The following is a 19536-nucleotide window of genomic DNA, read 5'->3' on the forward strand; positions in this document are numbered from 1 at the left end:
ATGCCATTGTCTGTATTAAACATTTATGTAACTTTCATTTCCACAAATTTAACCGGATTCTTGAATTACGCCAGCAAAGAGTTCATAGATTCTAATATTTGATGAGCTCTTATAAAATTTTTTGTACTTAAAATGTTTTGAAGTGACTTGGTTGGAAGTCTTATCATCATCAGGATGATCAATCAAAATTTACACATTTGAGCATTAAAATCTGATTAATATTGAGTCTATTCAATGAAAATGATATGTGGGGACTTTTAGTTTACATTGATTATATTCGTCATTTTAAGCTTTTGAAACCACTTTGTAAAATGTGTTTGGTAATTCGCTATAAAGTATCTCTTATAAAAACGAATGTTGTTTTATATTTGCTTGCAACAGACAAAATAACAACAACATTTTCTCTTGCTGTTTCTTTATTAATCTATAACCAATACTCGTAAATTAAGTCGTATAAACCTTAGATAATGTAAATCAAAAGTTCTAATGACTTGCCCCTTACCACTGTGGGTTCGAATTCCAACATGGACTTTGGAGTCTCGTATGTAAGGAAGTTATTAAACTGGTTACGGAACGTCGCTGGTTCTACTCAGGTGTCCCGTTAATGTCTGAAATAATGCACGGAAGTGCACTTGAAGTAAAACGGGAAAGTCTGCCATATGACATTTACTGCGTTGTTAGGCGTAAAACCCAACCAACGTAAAGGTATATGTGTAAAAATATAGTAAAAATATTCCGTTTATGCCTGAAATTTTGCACAGAAGTGCATTTGGGGAAATGCTTAAAGTCACCATATGACCTATACTGCGTTGTTAGACGTAATACCCACTAAAATAAAGGTATATGAGTAAAATTATAGTAAAAATATCTTACGATCTGCTTGATAAGGAATGATCAAACACGAGCATTATTGCAAAAATGTTGTCACAAAATCAAATCTCGTATGTGATAAGTCTATGCGATTTGATCTTGTAACTCAACATTTAAGAATTTCGAACAAAAATATGTTTCTCATTCAGACAGCTCGTCATCAACTTCCTCGGTTCAGTATGCCAGTAAGTAATAATTTCCTTAAATTTTCTTTTAAAGGTCTTTCAAAAAAAAAGAAGTTACATAAAGAAAAGGTTTCACTACATCTTAGTTTGATTAAAGTTATATTGTTTACGAAGTTGCAAAAGCAAACGTTTTATATGATACTTGAATATCTTCAAACACAATTGAGCCATCAAGTGTGATGCCATTGTCTGTATATATGTAACTTTCATTTCCACAAATGAAAACGGACTCTGTAAAATTTCGACAGTAAAGAGTTCAAAAATTCTAATATCTGGTGAGCTCTGATAGAATCTTTCGTCAGGATGATCAATCAATATTTACACATTTGAGCATCAAAATGTGATTTTCATTAAGTCTATTTAATGAAAATGATATGTGGTGACTTTTAGTTTATATGGCTGATATTCGTCCTTTTTAGCTTTTGAAATGACTTTGTAAAATGTGTACAACTATAGAATTGTTGATGTGCCTGTAGTTTTAAAAGAAAACGCGTCCGTCCGCTTACCTCAGTATGTAGAGCAGTTCATTTGTAATTCACTAAATTCACGGAACGATGGAATAGCAAAGTCGGGAGCAGTCTCATAAAATTGCATGCAGGCCAGATGGTACAATACACAATGATTTTATTATGTACTTCGCGGCGATTTTCCTTTAAATTATGTACAGATATGTCCATAATGCCAATAATATGTTCTTTTTGAAAGTCATGATATAAAAAAATTTATAAGCATATTCTTGCCTTTCATTTTGTTTACATTATTCTAGGAATTTGAACCCGTAGAAGACGACTAACCGATTCAATGTGGTTAAATAATTGTAAATGGATTAGTCCTTTAAACAATAGTGTGATGGTATCAACATAGGTGATAGGTGACAAAACAAAATGTTTATCATATTCAGTGTATAATACCATATAAAGCAGCAAACAATTATTATCAATTTCACAGGACGTGTAGATATAATGTACAAAATTAATGTGCATTTTAACAGTGACTGATTTAATCTTTATTTGATTTAAAATCACGTGAATAGGGAAGAAAGTTGAAAAGTGGTTTCAATCAACATTATTTTCAACCGATGCCATTTTGGATATGTTTTTATGTTTGATAAATTGTATACAAACAGCATTGCATTTTTTCAACAATGTAAGACTGAAATGGAAAACAGAAATAGAAATACTATCATCAATTCCTATCCAGATCAGTTGTATAAACGCTGAAAGTTAATTGTACCTTTAATAAGATTAAGATATGTACATATTTTCAATGTGTAATTTTGATATGATAATATGCTTTATAATACAACTGTATAGTTTGAATCTTATACCAGGTTAATGTGAATAGATATTGTATATATTTATTGTGTTATACTTCATGTCATGTAATACATGTACACTATTGTTCCATTTTTTGTTCTTGTTTCAGTCCAACCGATATGTAAAAAATGAACACACATTATTTGTGTCCTATAAAAGGAATAAAAAAGAATTGCACACTTTCATTTTCCGCTTATGTCTACATATGACATGAATTGAGTATTGTATGCTACTCATATATTCCTAGTGTCATTTTTTCATACCATGACTTTTGACAAAGTCTTTACTGACACAACTTGGAACGCCAAGATATCCAGTGTTATAACTATGTGTCATTGTTTTCATAAATCGTCAATCAAAATCCGAATAGGGTCTGAAGCACAACCGTAAATGTTCTAAATCAACCGAAAGTCAACAGTGGCATCCGTTCACATAGTAAGTGCAATCATAAAGCAATGGCGAATTTTTAAACATGCATATACAGTTTGTCAACGAATATATATTTCGGTAATGGATTAATGGTTAACCTATATAAAAATGTTATATTAGGATTGTAACAAACTACTCTTATAAAGTAGCGTAACGTTACTGAAAAATCAATAAAGTCCTTAAGGTTCTATTATAATGATGAAATAAATAAATCATATAATGACAGTTGTTTCTCACCAAATCCTGATATAACGAACATTATTCAGTTTTCTTGATCGATGTATATGATGTTTTTTGTGTTAAAGAAGATGTCTTACAATTATTTATTGTTAAGAAAAAAAACAAATGAATGAAAGGTGTGATGTTGGAATAAGACAAGAATTAACATATAATAGTGCAGTTTTGTCGTGACAGCTAAGACAAATAAAATGGTAAAAGGGAAGCCAAAACTAAACGATTGAGATTGCTTAGTGAATTAATCTTATCCATGGTCATCATGATATTTAGAATACTTAATGAAGAGGGAGTGTGTTTTGAGAGCAAATGCATCAAAATTGAAAAGGTGAAAATTTCCTTTTTGATTTCATTGACTGAATACACTTATGAATTGTTATTATACTTAAAAATGGGTTTACAAATATCTTTTCTTTGAAAAATTCGTTGTTTTTGGATTCTCGTAATTGAGATTAACAAGCGGGAAACCTTATATGGCCCAGGCACAAATCCATTCCCTCAAAAACAATGGAACATCAAGAGAAATCTGAAATTCATTATAACACTATCAGTGAGAAAAATAAATCCCCTTACGATTTTTATGTATAATTTGTTGTTACTAGTCTAAATTATCGATTGTATGAGAAATACGTCAGATGCCTTTAAAATATAAAAATGAAATGCAATTTTTTCCTTAATAAAGGAAAAAAAAATTTTCATGTTTTTAATTTTCAAACTAAATCATTACCATTTTGTATTCATACATCGACCGGCCCTTCCGGGTCAAGCGTATAACCACGACATGAAAATATTTGTAGGACATGGAAAACATACACTGGATGTGTTTATAGGGGTAGGTTTATTATTTCCTTTTTAAGATATTTAAATGAATAATTATCTTTTAAACAGTGTAAATTTATTTCATTATTTAATGTAAGGTACATGTTTCGACTATGTAACTGGCAGGCTGGTAACTGGTAATTGTTGAATGTGTAGTTCTTTATCGAATGCAACAGACCCGGATTTTATAAAAGTTATGCACAAGTTAATGATTTTATAAAGGTATAATTTCATATGCGGAAGTCATTTTTATAAACATATTTGATTATGAACCAGACCAGCAAGCAGTACGTATAAATGTATAATGAGTCTTCTGCAGTAATAAAATGACAATGTATCTGTATATTCTGTCAGTAGACAGCAAAATGTATAGTTTCACTGTATCTCTACTGTATCTGAAGATATACGTAAAATGAATATGGTTAGCTCAATAACATGTTCCCATTTCATGTAAATCTATTTATTTTTTAAAGTAGTTTACTTCTGGAGAAAAAAACAAGTAAGCACAAAAAAAATTTATTACATTACAACCGATATATATTCAGATATTTATGTGTGAAAGAAAATAACAACAACTGCAGGTGCACAGTCTTAGGTGGCTATGGGAGATTCCCCATGTTTATCTATGAGGTTAAAAGGGTCGTAAGATATTGGTGTTAATACTCAAAATGGACGAGCATATACTGGTTAAAATATTATCTGATGCAGAAATTAAGGCAAGGGGTATTATTTGTAAGTCTGCACATTAATGCCTTAAGTTTTGCTTTTCGTTTAAATCACCACGCATGATATTTTCTTGTCATAACTTTATTATTTGGGTCATAATATACTTTGAAGTGAAATGTTATAGAGAATGAAGTTTTTTTATATGACGATGAATGTAAACAGAGTATTTTTTTTCGAGTCTGAATGTATAAGCTAAAAATGTATTGATGCGTTTTATGTTGTAAAGCAGTTATATTCATCAGTACAGTATAGTGTTACATGACATAATATCATTTTACAATCCAGTTACAAAGTAAATAGCCACAATAGTGACTGGTTAACTCCTTATTATTTTAATAGAAGTTAATCCGTTACTGCACGAAGGTGATGATATTACCAAACATGTATCATTTTGCATTCCAAACTATGCAAGAGCGAGTTTTTCTCTTGCACAATTCGCTAAGACGAACAATAATTTATCCTTGACTTCAATATACTTTGTCTGCAGTTTTTACCTGACTGTCCTAGATGATTGTTTTGATGATATTCTTCTGTAAATGAAGTTTACGTTTGTAAATGTCTTCTAAGAGTTTGTAAGGATTACTTTTGAATAAAATATGTATCAGACGACATGAAAAAGAATAGCTAAAAAGGAATAAAGAATTAAACCAAAATAATAAAAAGAACTAATTGAAAAAAATATATGATATTGTTTGTTGAAAATAAAAAAAACTACAGGAAATATCAAAATGCCTGTAGGCAGGATAAGGTATCCTTCCGGACATTTTTATGCAATTATTTCAATCCGACATAATTATAAACGATGTTGAAACGACTGCATTTGATAAAGAAACAATTAAGGTATGATTTTCATGTATGCAACATCTAACTACTTTGTCCGTTTGCTACAACCCGAGCATAGGACGTACATGTGCCGATTCTGTTGTTTCCATTGACACGCAGCTGAGTTGTTCTTCCGTATGGAGTTTGAAAAAGAACGAACGGACCTTACAGCGTTTTTTTATTGCAATCGGACGATAGGATGGCAATTCATCAACGAATTCATTTAAACCTCAATTGAATATGATAAAAATAATTCCGAAAGAATCTTGGACTGGCTTTCATTGGAATCATTTTAATCGTCTGTGATTGTTCTTTAACAATGCTTGTTTGTTTGTTTGTTTGTTATGTTGTTGTTTTTCTTTTGTTTCATTTAACGCCTTTTCCCAACTGTATCTCAGTCATATAGGCGGGTAGTTTCCTAACCATCGTTCCTGGAGAGTTACACCAGTACTAGACTACCTTCCTCCGCGCTAAACTACCAAAGCATCTCCCGGGAATCGAACCCACGCTAGAGAGGTAACTGGATTAGAAGTCGACTCTAACCCCTCGACCACGGAGGCGGTTCCTTAACAATGTAGATGTTGTATGCCGTCTACGATTCCCGGACGATTAAGTATATTTTTTTTTCTTAAAGGGTAGATCTACAAGTATGTCAGTATTTATTTGATTGCTGTTTATACAAAACGTTTACTTGAATAACTGTTTTACTAAAGGTTATTTGAATACATTCACAACTAAGCATGAATATCATTATAAATATTCAATATTAGAATGATAGTATTTTCTATAATGATGTAAACTCGTCTGAAAAACATTTTTGCTTAAAATCATCTTCTTAAATCGAAAAAACATTCAAAATTTAAATGCATATTCAGGTTTCAGATGATGACACGCTGTTAAACAAGATAATAAAAGTTCATTGAACACATTTGTTAAATCGTGTCAATCTACAAGCCGAACAAAATCTTTTCTCTTTTTTTTTTCTTTTTTTTTTTTTTCTTTATAGAAATTTTATTATACAAACGGTAACACCAGAGATTTTAAAATATCATTCACTAATGTTATCTAACGATTGTTTTAAGGCATTTCAAACATTTTCATTTCAATTTATAGCTGAAAATAGATATTGAATCACTTATTGAATCACTTTTGTGTGCACATTAACAGCACATGATATTTAAAAGTTCATTATCGTATATAGTACATTCATGTAATTTACCTTGAAGAAGTAGAACATAAACCAAATGAACACTGTTTTCCTGGACTCTATATAAATTCTATTGCACATCTACTTACCCCATCATCGAAGCACGGATATGTTTATGCTATCTGCTGACAAGCACATGCTGCTAAATCGATTGTTCCTGATGCCCTAACCTCCAAATTCGGGACGAAAAGAGATGGGGTACTGTATATAATATATCTTGAAGACAAATATTTAGTAATTGTTAATATATAGACTGCTCAGTATGTTTACTTAGAAAATTACTTCTCTCGTAAAGAATAAGGCGAATCAGATAATTGAACTAAGTTTATAAGTATTGTTGTACATATGGCAATTGCTTTGACAAAATTTTAAACTGCATTTGTCAATTTTCGTGAAGTTTTGATTGGAAAAGTTTTTACAAGTAGATCTATGACTATTGAGCTGAACTCTATGGTGTCTTTCCAAACAAGAAAATACAAATACTGTCTAGTGTTTTACCCCAGTCGGCTCATTGATTATTATTCTATACATGTATATGTAAGAATGTCTGAAAATACCGACGTACTCATTCATTTTTATCCGAAAACATTTTATTTCTAATCATTCGAAATTTATGCATGTTAAAACGACCAGTATTTGTGTTTGTTATGGATAATGGCTATACAATTAATGTTGTCTTTCGAAAAAAAATAACAAGAAAATACATTACCAATACTTTCTTGGCGCTAATAACCCGTAATAGCCGACTACAAAAAAAGCATATATGTTTAACCACTGTTAAGTTGTGTTTACAAATCAATAAGCCCTTAGTTATCTCCGTCTCTTTCCGTAATCAGACGAAACTATCCGAATATAATTGTGAGCACGAAACTAAGATTTGGATGTGTTTATCAAGGTAATGTTTCTTAAAAGATACTAAAGTAGATATAAGTGAATGCTACACGTTTGAGTATATCTGTAGTAAAGATTTTGCTTTGTTTTTATGTTAAAATCTGATCTTGCTATTTTTCTGTATTTAAGAATTTAGTAACGTTTTATGCATCAAACTAGTAAACTTATATATCCATTTTCAAGCATTTGTTTGTTTGTATAATCAGACGTGATACTGTATCAGTGCTTTTATTATAAATGTTCCGAGTGAGTGTATAAAACAGCAATATTTACAAAGTTTAGATTGTTTTGTACAGTATTTCCAATGTTTACTTACCGTATACATTCTTCCAAATATTAAATTAATCAAATTAAACGTTATCTACAAGATTGAGCATTATCAAACACACTAGAAAAATTGTTAACAAATTGTTTACTATAAAATACATAGAGGATATTTATTTGTTTGTGTGTAAGATGAAATTTTATTTCATCAAGTGGGCTTTAAAAACAGTATACTGTTTTTAAAGTTCACGGGGTGAAATAAAATTACATCTTACACAACAAACTAACAAATTTTCTTTTTATTTTATGCTTAAAAACGAGTAAAAACGAAATTTCCATAATATTAACGTTAGCATTAAAATCTGTTTTCCCCATTAAGAGCCCCATTTAGTCGGAATTTCTCATTAAATACAAGAAGTCTTGAGCTGAAAAAATTAGTTCGACAATCAACGTTAAATGACGGTGATATTATTCATTTTATTAAAAAAATATGAAAGATCACTTGTTTTAATAATAAAAACAAACAATTTTTGTAGGAGATAAAGTCCAACCATCCATCCATACATGTATTTCCATTTGTTAAATGTAAACGGCAGCCATTTTTTTAAAGTTGTGTATTTCACGGGAAGAAAATAATTGTGTTTTATTCAGAGGGATATCATTTGGATTTGTTATTCATACACCTTTTTAAAAGAAAGAAAACTTATTTGAAGATTGTAACAGACAAAAAATAAGTGTTGACAGATGTGAAATCATTCAAAAAGCAGCAAGAAAAAATGGAAAACTTCAAAGGCTGTCTCAGGAACGCTGGGTTGTTTACTTATTCTACGGGCTATGGGTGTCATGCTTTTCAAGTTTTCATAAAGCATGCGGCAGTTATTGCTCGTAGGATACTTTAATATGCCCAAATGTCATAAAGAGCAGTTTAGCATGTGGAAGGAATGTATTATTTTTCAGACTGTAAAAATGAAATTAAAAATTTAGAGACGAAATTTGGTGATTGGAATTTGAATGAATAAGTGTAAGTTTTCTTCTTTTTATTACTTTTGACATTTAAGTTATTTATCAATTTCAGCTTTGCTTTTATTTAAACAGCCTTACATTGTCAGAATTGTCAGCAAAAATAAAATTGAGGTACCACATGGGGAAAATCTTAAAAATGTAGTTTTGTCATTGAAAAGTCTGAAATTATATTTTGATAATTTTCACTGTGAAATTATCAAATATAATTTTCACGGATAAATCAGTAATCCACTGAAAAGCATAAAATAAATCTTACTTTTTACATTTCTGATACCAATTAGTTTTATTAAACCTATTAATATATACAACCGTAAAAAGTTAATCAAGTTAGGCAAACCAAAATTGTGTTGTACTGAAAAACGACCAAACTGGTTTTCCGAAATGGCCGATTTAAACGGCTAAATTTAAGTGTTGTTTATGTTTTTCTTTTCCAATTCGTTTAAGTTGAATTGTTTTATTGAAAATCGATCCCTGTAGTTCCGTATATGATTGTTGAAGGCTTTCAATGATCTAAGCTGTTATAATATAAGATAAATTTTCATTAAACTCTGAGAATTTTTTCACCTGACGAAGTGAACGACGATTTGTTGAATACTGAACTTCAAAACCATGCAAATGTTTTACACTAGAACAGCCACGTTTCCCACACCCACACCTGCTCAGTAATTATTTAATTGTCTTTTAGAACATAAATAAAACATATACTAACTATTAGCCGTTTAAATCGACCTTCCGCTTATCTCGGAAATACTGTTTGCTCGTTTGTTGTACACCCCAATTTTGGAGTGATGCGTTAGTTTGTCGGGAATGTTATTCAAAGTCCCATTTATTGAACGGAATGGCACGTTTGCGTTTTTTGGCACCAGTTATGGAAATATCTGACGTAATGAAAAAACTATAGAAAATGACGAATTTGAATAGTAAGTATTGGCTATCCCCTACACTTAAGTTAGAAATATTTATTTCACTGTCGCTTCGTACTTCTTAATATACTTTAAACGTGATATTATTTTCATTTCTGAAATAGATATAGAAATAGATATGGTCCATATTTGTCCTAAATACATACACAATTACCATAACAAATTTCATCTCGACTGTACGGAGAACATTGAGACAATCTAACCTGTGCATGGGCATTTCAGCGGGGGTAACATTTTGTGTCAAGCAATGTGTATATTGGAGGAATTCAGTCAGACACATGGCATTGGGTCGTCAGAGCTGCAGGTGACTGTCAAAGACCAATAATTCTAGCAATGGTTTTGACCGAATAATAGTGCTTTGTTAGCATAGACAATAAGTCATTCTAATGTCGAGTACTAGATCAATCTCCACAATTATTGGAAAATATCTGGGAAAATATGTCTTTAAGATATATAATATAGTAATTAAATACCACAGTTAAAGTTTTATGTTATATTTATAACTCTTCACCTTGTTTAAAATAAATGCAAGGCCAGGTTAAAGCTTGTTTTCGTGATATATACACAACTACTGGAGGCATTCACTTGTCTATAGGTCACAAGACACACATCTCTTTCGTGGATTTTGAATGAATTATAGGTCTTGTGAATTTTATGAATAAGAAAATTTATGGTCAAAGATTTGTGTTAGATCTATCTTCACTACTGCAAAGGTATTCATTTGATGCTTTTGATTATAATATAGCAACGATGTCCAAGACTGAAAATAAAAGCATTTATAACAATTTGTTCTATTTTTGGTAAATTACTACATTTTATGTACCGATGTTTTACTATCAAGCACTGAGAAGCGCCGAGCACACTGTTCTAGTCATTAAGTATACAATGAACTATTTTACATCTTCAGATATGGCTGAATCAGACTACAAAACATTACACATGGAAGACACAAAACACTGTACTCCCTGCAAAACCAAAGATAAGGAGACAAAACCTGAGTTCTACTGCACTGATTGTGAGGCTTACTACTGCGAGGATTGTTTTGAGCTGCATCTAAGGGTACCTTACCTTGCCAAGCATATTGTCTTGAAACATGATGACATTGACATCTGGTCAAGAGATCAGTATAAGTGTACTTCACATGGCAAAAACCTTGAATTCTTCTGTAAAGAACATACGATGTTATGTTGTCATGTTTGCATATCGCTAAAGCATAGGTAATATCATTTTAGTAATATGTTTATTGAAACTTCCAAAAACGTTATTGCGATACACCTAAATATATTTCAAATTTGACCACTCTGGGACGAACCATTTCTTTAAGATTATAAATGCAACAGTTTTCAGCATATTCTTTAGTAACTGTTGTAGAATAAATATTTACTAATGAACAATTAAACTTATTGAATTACGATGAACGCCTTAACACATTGTTTTCCTTATGTCATGTAATTATAGAGTTAATATCTTGACCAAAAAACTGACTCATTAAAAGCACATAATTCTTAAAGACTTTCTCGCGATATTATTACATGCCGTAAGAATTTCAATTGAATCAAAAGCATTTGTCATTTGTAGCTTTCCTACAAATTTGATTTCTGTCGTTTAAAAGCAGTATATGTAATATTGTTTTCATCTCCTTTTCTCTTCGGTGATAACCACTCGTATGTTCTTCAGAAAACCTGTGAACAAATGTCGTCTGAACATGACCTTTACAGACAAATGACCTTTATTTTGGGTTGTTTTCTATTTCATAAATGAAGGGTTGGTAAATGGTTAGCTTTAATTATAGGGTGATCTTTGACTTACATAGTTTTATAACTAGACTCAGCTACAAATGGTATTGCAGTCTAGTATTTAATCAGGATGATCGATGTTTAATGTTGAGGGGATATTTTACTGCAACACATTCAATTGTTTACTACATCCAGAGTGAATTTTGTCCACATGCCAGTCTATCTTTGACACGCCCCTATAAGACAGGGCCATCAGTGACTGATCGGTATTTTAGCCAAATCATGAAGAAAATCGATAACATTGTACTTAACAACATATAACAAATGGCTTGAACATAGATTTTTATGAAGGCTACAATTACATATCAGTTAGCATTCACTGTATTACAATTTTTGTATCTATCTTTGACCCTAAGACATACGTCACTGTCGCAAACATTTCAACATTAGTGTGAGGATGTATTGTAGAATCAAAGGTTTCAGAATAAAAGAAACATATAGAATAAGTCATCATCACTGCAAGTATATGCACTTAGTTTATTTTTGAAAACTAAATTTGGCTTTTAAAACCACACTGATATAATGGATGGTCAAAATATCGCCAAATATTGCTTATCCGCTTAAGAAGAATCTAAAACAAGAATGAAATATAATCGTTGTAATTCTAATACATTTACCACGAATAATGATTTGTTTTTCAATCCACTTTCAATGCCAAATTGAAACATACGTTACAGAAACTTGTATGACCAGCATATTTTAAAGAAATTTAATATCCAATGGGAAATTCGGATCTCTTAAGAAAACATGCATAACAGCAACTAATCTTTGATTCTCTTTAACATGACAGCAACTAATCTTTAATTCTACTTTAAATAGAAAATTTTGATAACTTCTATCGAGTTTTTAAGTTATTTAAGTAACCAAAATGAAACAAACGTTACTGTTATATAAGGCTTAATAATGTTCAAACAAGAAATAAATAAAAAAACATATGAAATTGCATTTTTGTGCATTAGAAAGATGTACATTTAATCCGTATGCAAGAGTCGATGTTACGTATAAGTTTGAATGTATTGGTAGATTCCATAAAATAACATATGTTATTGCAACTTAAAATTTAACAATACAGAAAATTAACATTCCTGTTAGTAATGGTAACCTTGTTTAAAGATTAAAAAGATACAAAAATGGTCTAGCAAAAGAAAAGAATATGCAATAAAAGTTGATGTACCACTAGAAATGTTTAAAAAGCTGTTGAAGTTCTAAACTTTTTTCTTTTTCCCAAAACCCTAAATAATTGTATTTTATTCTATATAGTTTGATGTTTATTCAGGGAAAAAACGTAGAAGGTTTTATATCTTTTTTACATCTTGGTCTTAAATGGTTTCAAGTTGAAAGTAAAATGACTCAACGTTTGGTATGCTTTATCATGAAGCCAACTAATAATTCTCCAATTCCAAAAGTATTACATGTACATGGCTTTGTAACATAAGATAGTTGCAAAACTCACATTTTTTCTAGTGTTACTCTCGACTGGTAACCCTTCTGGCAGATTTTTGTAGATTTTTACCACATTATAAGTCATTTATATAACGTTTATGTTAAGAAAGAAATATATGTCATAAGCGTCATCCAAAATAAGAAAGAAGTCATTCCCGGCAATTAAATAATTTTGTTTTAAAGAACAGAACTGCTGTAGTCATGTAACCTAAAATGTGCACTCAACACATACATGTTTTTAAAAGTATACAAAAACGAGGAAAACTTACTCATTTGTCTCTATATTGTATTATTCTTACGCATTTAATTGGTTTCTCCAATTTCTTTTTATATATTTATTTCAATTATTTCAAACTCGATTTTAAAGCGATTAAGAATGATATACTCAATTTTAGGTCATGTACCGACATGGAATATATCTTAGAATCGGCAATGCAAAATAATTTGGAAGACGACGTAAAAGACATGATGAGACAAATCGAAGAGCAACTCCGTATTATCGAATCTTGCGCCGATAAAGTAAGGGAAAAAACAGAAAGTAACCAAACGTCAAGGTCCGGGTACATAAAGGAACTAGAATCATTTCGCAGTAGAATAAACGAAATGTTTGATTCGCTTATAGAGAAATCATTTGAAGAGGTGAAGGAGAAGTTCGATCAAAATGACTATTATTCCGATAACGTAAGACAAACATTAACTCGATTTGAAGGCAAACTAAAAGAGTTTGAGCAACTACTCAAATCAACTGCTGTTGGGAAAGAACCTCTTGTTTATATAAGTCTAAAAAGGGCTGAAATTCTTGTTGCAGAATTTTCAAGGGAGTTATCAAAACTCGATTTTTCATCCGATAAAGAAAAATATAAACCAGTCATTGATGATACAATTGAAGGCTACGTGAAAAATATAAAACAAATAGCGGTCATAGAAGATGAAAGAATGATACAAGAACGTGTTGCAAGTGAAAGCCTTTCAGAAAAAGATGACACATGTTCATCCGAAGAGGTAAATAATCTTTAACCAAGTAGGGTAAACACTTTTGTTTAAAATAATTCCAAAACAATAATGATTTATGAGTGTTTATCTTTGTATCTCCTTCTTTGCTTGAATTAAAAGTGTTTTAATTACCTTTACCATAAATATAGAGCCAGTCTAATATGAACATTCAAGCAAAGTTAACCCTAAAGTTGTTATTTATAGGAAACGAAGTTTTTCCATTCAGTTTAGTGTGAGAAATCATATTTAAGTACCTTTATGTAAAAATATATATCGTTGATTGATTCTTCATTAGAACCACCCTACAAAAGTAAATTTTAATTTACAATGAAGCTTTTTGTGTATTATAGAACTCTTAAATTTGAAAAATAAGATGCATATAAATTTATTGAAGCGAAAGTTAGTCGAACGATGTAAACGTATGGCTTCTATAATTATTTGTGAAAACCTCATACTTAGCAAAGCAAAGTGATATATAGTAAGAATCAGTTTTTCTGTTTGTCCTTTCTTGTCTGAAGCCATGTAGGCGGTAATTTTCATCAATTTAATAATATATGGTATGAATAGTTGCTTGTACCAAAAATTTTTTTAAAGGATTTGATCAGTCCTCAACATTTATTGAAATTATTTAAAAAATATACTTAACATCAATTCAGAAGACGAGTGTTGCAAGCAAGGTCTGTCGCTCACAAATCTTAATCAGGCAGATCAAAATTAAATACACATGCTAGTTGTTGCTGGTAAATTCCTCATTTACGCAATGGTTTTGCCACTAGCAGCTGTGCTAATATATTATACTAAGTGGATAATTTCTTAATGTAGTAAAGTATTATAAAGCAATTTTGTTAATGTAGTAAAGTATTAAAGAAATTTTGATTGTATAGTATCGGCATTTTGCTTCAAGAACACAAAGGAGGAGATGGAAGGTCAGAAAAATATATTTCCTGGGGACTAATTTTAGAGATCTGTTGAGGTCATTTTTTGTAAACTAAACAATATGGCAAAGGTAAAAATAGATTTTTTTAGACTCCACTTCAAAATAAAGTTATTCAGTAAAATATGGGTAGACGGATTTTCCAAACTACACTCCAAAATAAAGTTATTCAGTAAAATATTGGTATATCGATTTTCCAGTTACCAAATCTAAACGACTTTATCAAGATATCATATACATAACTTAAAAAATTACAGTGTATTATATGGAAAATTTAAATCTTTAATTGAAATGATTTAGTAATTTGTGTAATGACATAACATAATTTCCTATAAATGTTATTGATATTGAATTACTATTGGTCATTTTCTACTTTATTTACAATTATATTATTTATAGTATGTGTAAAAAAACAGCCTCATCTTTATTCCCTTACAGCTTCATCTTTATTCCCTTCATAGCGTTTATTAAGATGTGTCTGAGATCTTTTATGATTTCAAATAAATATCCACTGACAAGTTGCATATATTTTCATTCAGTGAAACAAACTCTGTTATTTTGTGTGTTCATACCGTACTAGGTCTTCATTGTTAACAAGATTTCAAGATTAAATACATCTTTATTTTTAGGAGGTGCAACCATCATTTTCAAATTCGAGGCGCGTCACAGTAAGTTGTAAAACATATCTTTTTCAAGATGCATTTCAAAAGCTGAAATTAAGGTACCAAGTATTGAGACAATTGACGATACCTTTTTCCGGATTGTATTTCCAAGATCAAGGCAAGAAACAAGCTAGGTCACAATAAACACGCAATCTAAATATCGCTGAATAATTTCTCGTATGTGAGGCCATCATCTTAATCACTTGCAACTCTCTACAGTTATTTGATCTAAGACCAATAATGAGTCTGTAATATGTGCATAAAATTTTCTTTAAAATGTGTATGGGTTTTAGATTTCATTTAAGCTTTGGGAAAATATGAAAATAATTGAGTCACACACTTGCTAAATAGCATGCACAAATGTAAGTCTAAGTTTAGTTCATGTGAATCACTGTTCAAGTACGGCTTCTATTTGTTTTAGACTCCACTTTAAAATAAAGGTATTCTGTAAAATATGAGTAAATGGATTTTCCAGTTACCAAATCTAAACTACTTTATCAAGATATCATATACTTAACTTCCTATAGATGTTATTAATATTGAATTACTATTTGTCATTTTCTATTTTATTTACAATAAATTATTTATAGTATGTGTAAAAACAGCCGTACCTTTATTCCCTTACAGCTTCATCTTTATTCCCTTCATAGCGTTGATTAAGATGTGGTTGAATTCTTTTATGATTTCAAATAAATATCCACTGACATGTTGTATATATTTTCATTCAGTGAAACAGACTCTGTTATTTTGTGTGTCCATATCGTACTAGGTCTTCATTGTTTACAAGATTTCAAGATTAATTACAACTTTATTTTCAGGAAGTGCAACCATCATTTTCAAGTTCGAGGTTCCTCTCAGTAAGTTTTAAAACATATCTTTTGAAAGATGCATTTCAAAAGCTGCAATTAAGGTACCAATTACTGAGAAAACCTCTTTTCGAATTGTATTTCCAAGATCAAGGCAATAAACAAGCTAGGCGACAATAAACACGCAATCTAAATATCGCTGAAAAAATATCAAATGTGAGACCGTCATCTAAATCACTTGTCAACTCTCTACAGTTATTTGATCTAAGACAAATAATGAGTCTGTAGTATGTGCCTAAATTTTTCTTTAAAATGTGTATGGGTTTTAGATTTCATTTAAGCTTTTTGAAAATATAAAAATGATTGTGTCACACACTTGACTAGATAGCATGCACAAATGTAAGTCTAAGTTTAGTTCATGTGAAACACAGTTCAAGTACGGCTTCTATTTGTTTTAGACTCCACTTTAAAATAAAGGTATTCAGTAAAATATGAGTAAATGGATTTTCAAAAGTTACTAAATCTAAACGACTTTATCAAAATATCGTATACATAACTTAAAAAATAACAGTGTATGGAAAAATTTTAATCTTTAATTGGAATGAATTAGTAATTTGTGTAATGACATAACATAATTTCCTATAGATGTTATTGATATTGAATTACTATTTTTCATTTTCTATTTTATTTACAATTAAATTATTTATAGTATGCGTAAAAAACAGCCGTATCTTTATCCCCTTACAGCTTCATCTTTATTCCCTTTATAGCTTTGATTAAGATGTGGCTGAGATCTTTTATGATTTCAAAGAAATATCCACTGACAAGTTTCATATATTTTCATTCAGTGAAACAAACTCTGTTATTTTGTGTGTCCATACCGTACTTGGTCTTCATTGTTAACAAGATTTAAAGATTAATTACAACTTTATTTTTAGGAGGTGCAATCATTTTCAAATTCGAGGCGCGTCACAGTAAGTTGTAAAACATATCTTTTTCAAGATGTATTTCAAAAGCTGAAATTAAGGTACAAAGTAATTAGACAATTGACGATACCTCTTATCGAGTTGTATTTCCAAGATCAAGGCAAGAAACAAGCTATTATGACAATTAACACGCAATCTAAATATCGCTGAAAAATTTCTCGTATGTGAGGCCATCATCTTTATCATTTGCAACTCTCTACAGTTATTTGATCTAAGACAAATAATGAGTCTGTAATATGTGCATAAAATTTTCTTTAAAGTGTGTATGGGTTTTAGATTTCATTTAGGCTTTGGGAAAATATGAAAATAATTGAGTCACACACTTGCTAAATAGCATGCACAAATGTAAGTCTAAGTTTAGTTCATGTGAATCACTGTTCAAGTACGGCTTCTATTTGTTTTAGACTCCACTTTAAAATAAAGGTATTCTGTAAAGTATGAGTAAATGGATTTTCCAGTTACCAAATCTAAACTACTTTATCAAGATATCATATACTTAACTTCCTATAGATGTTATTAATATTGAATTACTATTTGTCATTTTCTATTTTATTTACAATAAATTATTTATAGTATGTGTAAAAACAGCCGTACCTTTATTCCCTTACAGCTTCGTCTTTCTTCCCTTCATAGCGTTTATTAAGATGTGGTTGAATTCTTTTATGATTTCAAATAAATATCCGATGACATGTTGAATATACTTTCATTCAGTGAAACAAACTCTGTTATTTTGTGTGTCCATACCGTACTAGGTCTTCATTGTTTACAAGATTTCAAGATTATTTACAATTTTATTTTCAGGAGGTGCAACCGTCATTTTCAAGTTCGGAGCTCCTCACAGTAAGTTGTAAAACATATCTTTTTCAAGATGCATTTCCAAAGCTGAAATTAAGGTACCAAGTATTGAGACAATTGACGATACCCCTTTCCGAATTGTATTTCCAAGATCAAGGCAAGAAACAAGCTAGGCGAACAATAGACACGCAATCTTAACTAATATTGCTGTAAAATTTATCGTATGTTAGGCCGTAATCTTAATCACTTGCCAACCCTCTACAGTTTTTTGATCTATGACAAATAATGAGTCTGTAGTATGTGCATAAAATTTTCTTTAAAATGTGTAATGGGTTTTAGATTTCATTTAAGCTTTGGGAAAATATGAAAATGATTGAGTCACACACTTGCTAAATAGCATGTACAAATATTAGTCTAAGCTTAGTTGATGTGAATCACTGTTCAAGTATGGTTTCTATTTGTAAATATTTGTGGAAACCATGTACTAAACAAATTGACACATGATATACGAATCTGTCCTTCTGTCTGTTCTTTCTGATTAGATAAAATGCCAAAATAAGCCATATAGGCGATACTGCTTGTAAGTAGTTTGATTTAATTAAGCGGATTATCGAATTATGTTGTTTGTATAAAAATATGAACAGCGAGCAAGGTTCGGGTCCATAGCTCAAAATTCAAGATCAGGCACAAGGTCAAAATTTAATACACAGGCTAATTGTTGCTGTTAAATTTTTCATGTACGCCCTATTGTGCTTCTTTTTTATTTTATTCATTTTTTATTCTACTAGCGACTGTGTTTTCAATATGTTGAAGCGAAAGATTTCTTAATATAAAAAGGAATATGAAAAACAATGTAGTAAAGCAATCTTCATTGTTTATTATTTCATTTTGATTCTAGAGAAAACAGATGAAGAATATGAGGAAAGAAAAGATGAGAAGTAGTAAAAGTGATTCCTAAAAGAACGCCGAATACGACAAAATTGAAAATGTTCCAGGCTCGGTTTGATTTAGCCTGTTCCTGGACGGTACTGGAAAATGCAAGCTATTGTCCACGCCCCCTAGCACATGGCAATGATGAAATTGTGTTCATACGGCGTTTATCATGGAATTGTCAATTTGACACGTTAGAAAGCGGTGTGTGGTCCCCAATTAAAAATATGATTTAGAGAATATTTTATTGAGTTGTAAAGTCAAATGTTTAGAAACAAAGCATGATGTAGGAATGAATAAATCCTGAAAAAAAAAACTAAATCAAAAATTCATAATAAAGTTTTTCAGTGCCATCAGTGGCACAGTATTGACAGCTGGATATTCTAGTTATCAAAATGCAAACGACTTTATCAAATAAGGCATGTTTATATATAACAAATTATTTATAGATATTTAGTATATATATGTAAATTCAAGTCTTT

At 30.5% G+C, this 19536-nt stretch overlaps 1 protein-coding gene across 1 annotated transcript; it reads left to right on the plus strand.

Moving 5' to 3' along the window:
- Window positions 1-10620: 10620 nt before the first annotated feature.
- LOC132715680 (E3 ubiquitin/ISG15 ligase TRIM25-like) lies at window positions 10621-17305 on the plus strand. Its single transcript, XM_060698730.1, has 4 exons — window positions 10621-10926; window positions 13344-13950; window positions 15505-15543; window positions 16356-17305. The coding sequence occupies exons 1-4, from the start codon at window positions 10649-10651 to the stop codon at window positions 16521-16523; spliced, it is 1092 nt and encodes a 363-aa protein (XP_060554713.1). The 5' UTR covers window positions 10621-10648; the 3' UTR covers window positions 16524-17305.
- Window positions 17306-19536: the final 2231 nt, after the last annotated feature.

This window comes from Ruditapes philippinarum, unplaced genomic scaffold (genome assembly GCF_026571515.1).
Source record: "Ruditapes philippinarum isolate M1 unplaced genomic scaffold, ASM2657151v2 ctg719_1_1_1_1, whole genome shotgun sequence".
In the NCBI taxonomy this organism is placed as follows: domain Eukaryota; kingdom Metazoa; phylum Mollusca; class Bivalvia; order Venerida; family Veneridae; genus Ruditapes; species Ruditapes philippinarum.

Excerpts from the sequence above, each read along its gene's own strand:
- LOC132715680 (XM_060698730.1), top strand. The coding sequence starts at position 10,649 with ATGGAAGACACAAAACACTGTACTCCCTGCAAAACCAAAGATAAGGAG. Across the intron at positions 13,951-15,504 it reads ACACATGTTCATCCGAAGAG|GAGGTGCAACCATCATTTTC; the intron begins GTAAATAATCTT and ends CTTTATTTTTAG. Across the intron at positions 15,544-16,355 it reads CAAATTCGAGGCGCGTCACA|GAAGTGCAACCATCATTTTC; the intron begins GTAAGTTGTAAA and ends CTTTATTTTCAG.